General features: G+C 29.5%; 1 protein-coding gene across 1 annotated transcript; it reads left to right on the top strand.

Annotated features, from left to right (window-relative positions):
• Window positions 1-280: 280 nt before the first annotated feature.
• LOC106690613 (uncharacterized) lies at window positions 281-6,943 on the top strand (the record flags this gene model as incomplete). The annotated part of the gene is given in 5 exon segments (XM_067044598.1): window positions 281-380; window positions 1,079-1,157; window positions 3,341-3,429; window positions 5,057-5,204; window positions 6,540-6,943. Coding segments are annotated over 5 exon segments (486 nt in total). The 3' UTR covers window positions 6,629-6,943.
• Between the last annotated feature and the right edge of the window lie 480 nt (window positions 6,944-7,423).

Genomic DNA, 7,423 nt, shown 5'->3' with positions numbered 1-7,423 from the left:
TTTTAGATGAAATCTAATTTTAAACATTAATAGTTGATTTCCCAGCTTGATAGGAAAATAAATTAAATAAAAGGAAGATACTGTACATGTAACCCTAAATGGATATAAATCCAAACCCTTATTCATTTTTCTGAGTATAGTCGAGTATTCAATGAATTGAAATCACATTAAATTTCTATCATCTGTATGAGAAATTTATATAAGTTCTGGAATTTTTTTTATTAGTTGATTTTTTTTTGCTTACACTAAGATTCTAATTTTTTTTTTATTTTTTAATCAGATTGAGGTTAACCTAAACAATGACAATCCCTCAAGTTTCAACAGCTTTTTGTGGTAAATCTTTAAGAACTGCATCATTGATCATAGCATGGTTTTCTACTGTAAGTATATTGTAATATAAAATGTTGCTGGGCGGTAGTACTTATAAATGATTCATTACCTTTAGTTTCTTGGTCATGTTATTAGCATTAGTCATTCTTTCAAAACACTACTCCACCATGGCAGGTGGTCATGTACTCACTTATACATAGTGAGAAAATGATCAACCTCTATTTATGAATTATATAATTAGAAATAATAAATAAGGATTAATTAAATGCTATCAAGATTTTGAAAACTCTTTGATGATTAGGGGAAAAAAAGGGTAGCCTCAATTTTTCTGTATTTTGTCTTGATCAGTTTAGTGTTAAAAAATTAAAGTTCCCTAATCATCCTATACCACAAGGGACCACCATCTTGAAAAAAGCTAGAGTTTGAAAGTTGTCCCTTTTATTTCCTATTTTTAAATTTTTTTAAACAAATAAATACTTGATTATTTGTTTTAAAAAAATAGGTTACATTTGTCCACAATGGGAGAGGGCGACAGGGCAATTAAAAAATTCGAGGATTCCGGCTGACTAATTCTTTTAGACACCCTGTATATTAATATTTATACATTTTTCTTTAATAACATAAGCTGTATCTTATGTTGATAAAATGTTTGATCTCAACAACTCTTTTATTGTTTTGATTAAATGATGAATTATTCTTATATTACAGCTTAGTTTTTCATATTAAAGCTTGTAATTTTTGGTTTTAGATATTTGTTGGAATTATATGGTCTCTATATCTTTCATTGCTGCCAACTCTTTTTAATGCATTCGGTCATATCAAGGATGGTGAGTTCAGTTTGATTCTAGTTAATAAAGTTTTGTACACCTCTAAATGTTATTAGCTAACCATCAGCCAACCAATGTATATTGTATGATATAAATTAGATTTTAATATGTACTGTATTTATATGGATGTCAATGATGAAAAATTCAAATTTTAATTTCATTGAAGCTTCCATCTATTCTTTTTTTTTATGAGCAAGTAAGATATAAAGAGGTCCAGTTTATTATTATGTTTGTTATAATATTTTAAAGTATTTTAATCAATGTCTTGGATTAGTTACATAATGGAGATAAATTAAAAAAAAAAAGTCTGATCAATTAATAAATGAGATGAATTAATTTACTAATGTATACATTTTCATGTCCTTGTGATATCTTGTAAGTCAGAAAAAATCAATTATATGATTTTTATATTGCTTAACAAAAAAAAAAAAACACTATTCTGGTCCACATCTCCTCTCATCCATCTTTTTTAGGATATGTATATAAGTTTTTTAACTTCCAGAATTCTTTTGAAATGCTTCTAGAAAAGTGTTTAATTTTATTTCTTTCACTTATCTCCCTTTGTTGAGTTGAAATTAATCCTCGCTTATTTCTGAACCAACATTTCTGATTTATTCACTGTGGCTTAATATTTTCTTGTATTAATTTTCCCAATGAGCATTTGACAGATTGACTGACTCAAATTTAAACAGTTTTTGATTATTACTTTTACTAATATTTCTCATTTCAAAAGTATATTAGTAATATAAAGTGGAAATTCAAAATTTTGTACATTGTATATTTTGCATGTATTATATTTCACATACAGGCAAGGCAATATGGATCGACTAGAACCACTGATGTCCTTCTGAGACTACGCAAAAATATTGAGGATATGTGTGAGGTTGGTACTCTTTGATATATCCTCTGCTTTCAATTGTGTCTGGTGGCCGAATGTGATCCAGCAGTTACAGAGGTATAATACCCCCAGCTACTTAAAAGCCCTGCGTTAAAAGTTACTTCCAGGAAGATTAGGGGTATCTGTTACGAGGTGAAAGATTCAATAAAGAGGAGATGTTCACCCCTGTGTTCTTTGTCCTGTCCTATGTAAGCTTGTTTTCAATGAGCTGCTGTGGGTGTGTTGGAAGAGGTGTGGTTTCCTGCCACTGCCTACATGGACGAATTAGCTACTGTGGTGGCCTCCAATAGCAGAGCTAGGGTGAAGAGAGTAGCAGAACAATACACCATTCAGGTATTGTGAAGGTGTGAGGAAAAGAAGATAAGAATGGCCGCTAACAAGACATAAGCCCTCCTCATCATATAAACATAGATATAGAAGGTACTAGGATCTGCCCAAGTGAGGTGGTAATCTACCTTGGCATCAAGTTAGGTATAAGCCTAAATATGATACATTTGGAATATCTGCTTGGTAGAGTGGCCCAGTTAATGTAGGGGCTAAGCTGTATGGGAGGTGCATTCTGGGGCCTTAGGTATCCGGCAATTATCTCTATTTTAAAGGATTTATCTTTGAAGGTATCCTAAGGTATGCATTTCCCTTCTGGTTCCGAAATATCTCACAGAGACAGTGAAATATGCTGGCTTTGAGAAAGCTCAACAAGATTTCCAGAATATCTTAGAATGAGAATTGATAAAAACACCAACAAATGGAAGCAGGTTATCCAGAAGATCAAAATTGAGGAGTGAGGACTGTGGTGGGTGATAACAACGAAAGGGAGTACTCTTAGAAAATACTTTTCCACAATACAATCTTGGCCACCAGTGAAATCGGTCCTCCCGGACTATTGGGTTGAACAATTCCTGGGAATTTTATACTTGTGTTGTCCCAGAAACGGTTGAGTGCATGGTCACGACTTGCACTGCTTTTAAGAAAATATGGGCTAGGGTGGTGTTTACTACGGTAATTTATATCCTCACTGAGGAGGAGTTGGTTCAAGGTGTTCATTTACGCAGACATTGGTGGATCCAACCCACTTCAACATTGGAGATCAAAGGAGAAGGAGAGAACCACTGTCAGAAGCTTGAGACAACCCTCTGCCTTGGATCCCACTATTACATTTAAAATATTTTTGATGGGGTTATACTGTTTCTCCTCGAACTGGTACATTTATGCTAGAAGGGTCATTCTTAAGTTGTTTAATTTTTGTTTTTATTTTAAGTCTCTGTATTATTTTTTTTTTTTTCAGTCCCAGGTCAAATGCTTGCTTCAATTAGTGGAATGATTTTAACTTACTTCATTATTGAACATTGCTTGCTTCTTTGGGGAGTGATTAAGGTATGTTTTTCTCCTTTAAATGATTATATATCGTTAATCTTAGTTATCATGGTCTTCTAGGACCCAGAGAAAAAGAACTTAATAACTCGGAAAATGCTATAACCAGAAAATCATAAACACTACAAAATAAATTTTAAAAATTTATTCTAGATACAAAAAGAAAAATTAAAAAGTATATAAATCTACATTTGTCATAGCTAGAAAATAAATATCAAGTGGAGAAACAATAAAGTGGAAATATTTGTTTTCGAAATTCTTTTTTCGACCAGTGGGACAGTGAAATGACAAGTAATGATCGCTTTCTGACCCAAAAAGTTTAAAACCCCTGATATTCTGACAAAATATTCCAGTCAAAGGGAAGCCTTTAAAATACAGCTTGTGTTAAGATGAGTATCATTTTAATGAAGTCCTTCGTGGATTCTAGTATTATTGCAGTAATAGATGTGTATAGTTCAAAGTCGAGCCCAGTCAGCTGTGATGTAGTCCTCAGATGTTGATTGAATTAGGTTACATATGAAAACTACAAATGCTTATAATATTAATATTCATCTGAACAATCTAACTGAAATTAGTTAAACTATAAGGAGTTCATGATGTTTTGTTTTGAATAGAAATACATGGGATTGATTGGGCCTTTGATCTAGCAACTTATTTGTTTTATGTATTTTTAAATCAGATACATTATATTATGTGGGAAGGGGGAGGTAGACAGAGTGAAGATTTCTATTTAATATAACAGTTAAAGGATACATCAAGTATCATGTCTTATTTATTTTATTAATAAAATTTTTAGTTTAAATTAATGTTTAATGTTGAGAAATAATGTATAATTATACCCATTCTTTTATATTTGCAATTATTCCTGGAATCTCTGAAATAAAAAACTAAAATTTTGTTGTATTTAAATTGAAAATATTAATTATACAATTGATTGTAACTAAGTGGTGAAGGTTATTAATTCCGAAAGCATAACATTAAAGGAGATACCAAAATCCAGCCTACTACTTACTTTTTGAAGGTAAATTAACATAAATCTATCGATAGGAAAAAAATAAAATAATTTAATTAAAATCACAGTAATAATATGAAAAAATATAAATTATAATTAGATCAATTTGGATAAGTAATACACCCAATTTAAATATACTTATATCGTTATATAATTTAATTTGTATTAATAATAACATTTTTTAATTGTAATTAATATTAGTATCATTGTCCAATGTAAATAATATTAATAATCATAATTAAAGGGGCCATCTTCAGCCATTTCCGAACATACATCAGGCCACATTAAAATTGTTTCATATCCATTCCTTTGCTGCTGGGAACTGCACTGTAACTGTACAGTTTCCTCATTTCTTATAATATCTTACCATTGATAGGAACATATTTAGTATAGTGGGCAAGAGAAGGGTCACTCACTAATAGTTCTGCCAAGGATAGAGGGTTTGCCTAAGCTCAATGTGTTGTGCTTTGCACTACTATTAATGCGTGCCTTACAACAACATTTCCTGGATTCTTTGATATATATTTAAATTAAAAATTGGTACCTTATATATCTCCTCTTTCCCCTTTCTTACTATATATATAATTATTTTTTCTAATTCACTAATTATTTTTTCAGAAACGACATTACTTCCTTCTTCCATGGATAGTGATGACATGTCTTTTTATTGCTTTTGGAGCTTGTTTTACTGTTATATTACTTATTATGGTGTTTCTTCTTTCTCCAATTGCTTTTATTTTTTTTCTTTTCAATTCTTTAATAATTAGTAAGTATAATATTTTTTAACCACTAGTAAGTATAATAAAATACATAAAAAATAAACCATTAAAATTTATTTTTTAATGTACAGACAGCTGCTCTCAAATGAATATATTATATCATAGTAAATTTAACCTGAAAAATTCACACTAAGTGGTAGGATGCAGTTGACACATATTTAGGATCATATTTTTCCTTATGAATTGGAATCAACCTCAATCTTAATCTAACTTCTTTTTATCATTACTTACAGTAGCTAGGGCTGAACCTGAGGTGTTCTAAATAATTAAAATAATTTACCGATGATAAGTTCTTTAATTTAATTAAAAGTATTTATAATCAGAGTTTTCTTAAATATAGATATTTGAAATTATAATTAAATATTTTGCTATGTATAAAGTCAAAAATATACTTCAGATAGTAATGCATAGGATTGGTTAAGTATTGATTTCTTTTAACTTTTTGGATTTCTTCTATCTTAAGGTCCATTATCGGTTATCGGCTTAGATATTTATGAAGAATGTAGTGTTTTTTGGAAAAATATTTTGAGGCAGAGATATTTTTGTTGTATAATTGCAACTTGGGTAAATCAAAACTATTCAAGATTTACCAAACCAAAACTATTCAAGATTTACCAAACCAAAACTTTTTCAGTTTTAGAATGCATTTATACGTGTTTGATTTCTCAATTGTTTTAACATATTAACTACTGGCTACTAGATAGCTCCTAGTTTCTAGTTTGCATTCTTGTCTTGGACGCCAACAAGGAGCCATCTCGTGGCTTTTTTATTTGCAATATTTGGAAAGCTATAATGAATGAAATTCATAAATATTATCAAATGTGACCAGAAAAAAAAAAGATAAAAGAAAAATTATGAGACAGCTTTTATTTGGCATCCTAGGCAAGAACATTCACTACAAGTCATCCTGTACTAGGCAATCCAATATGTTAAAAAAAAATAGTAATTTATTTTTTATTTGTGTTTCTTTGAACCCTGCTTAATTCGTTATTGAAGTCTAGTTCAATCTTAATACAGATAAAGATCAATTTTAATAAAAAGAAAAAAAGATAGAATCAAAATTGTACAAATATTTGTGGGGGAAAAAAACCCTAAAATTTTACCAAACAAAGATAAAATTGTATTGCAGGATTTTTTTGTTAAGCTCAATTTATCATTGATTTAAAAATTATAATTCATAAGAAATAAGAAAAAATAAAATAAAAACAGCCCTGTGTTTTTCCAATTATGAGCTGTGGTACATCTATTGAATGGTCAAGTTGCAATACCCATACATATATTTTATTTATTCATGATTTTATATCAAGTATTTGTTCAAATAGGTGCCCTAATTTATTGTTTGGTTGTTATCTTCTCATATTATCAAGAAGTCAGCAAGGAAAACTCAAGAAATGAAAATTCTGCCATTTAGCTGAGTACAATTCTTTAGATTAATTATTAATTTTATCAAACATTTAATGTTTTTTAATTTTTGAATAAGTTTTTTTGTTTATCTCATGTTCAATGACATTGTTTCCATCAATTATTAATTTTATCAAAAATTTTAAATTTTTAAGTTTAGAATAAGGTTCTTTTTTTTTTCATTTTCAAAGACAATGTTTCCATAATTTTTTTTTTATTTCTATTAATCATAATCAAAATAGAAATAGGATTTATAGTTATTATTTTGTTCTTTTTATAAGTAATAATTATACTGTTTAAACTGGGCATTAACCTTTATCCTTTATCTGGATATGTCGTCTTTGTTAGGATTGTATTAGTTTTGTACAGAGTTTACAATCTTTAGTATATTAATCTTTACCTAATATATCAGGCATTGTCATTTTTCACTTATTTTAAATTAGTTTTATGCATTAGCATAACAAATGTTTCTGTAAATAAAATTTGTTTAAAAAAATTTGTTTTTGATTTAATTCAACTCTCCAGGAAGACAAAAGTTCTGCTGTTCAAGACGGACATTAAGTCAGTCCTGCTCTACACATTAAAACCTGGAAGGTGACAAATCAATCATTTGACATCCTCAAACATTTGTCAAGCAAATGACGCTGCTTGCAAAGAATCCTTGCCTTCTGTTGGTCCGAGAATAGCTTGGGAGAAGAACAGAGTAGCTTCTTATCAACTAATATCAAGAGACCAAGACAATATTTCTAAAACAATTTATTCTATGAGCAATTGACTGCTAACTTTTTTTTTCTTTCCTTTCGTC

Source organism: Halyomorpha halys, unplaced genomic scaffold, assembly GCF_000696795.3.
Source record: "Halyomorpha halys isolate HHAL.00 unplaced genomic scaffold, Hhal_1.1 Scaffold1775.1, whole genome shotgun sequence".
Lineage (NCBI taxonomy): Eukaryota > Metazoa > Arthropoda > Insecta > Hemiptera > Pentatomidae > Halyomorpha > Halyomorpha halys.
Note: the sequence above shows the minus strand (reverse complement) of the source record. Positions and strands in the feature narration are given on the sequence as shown.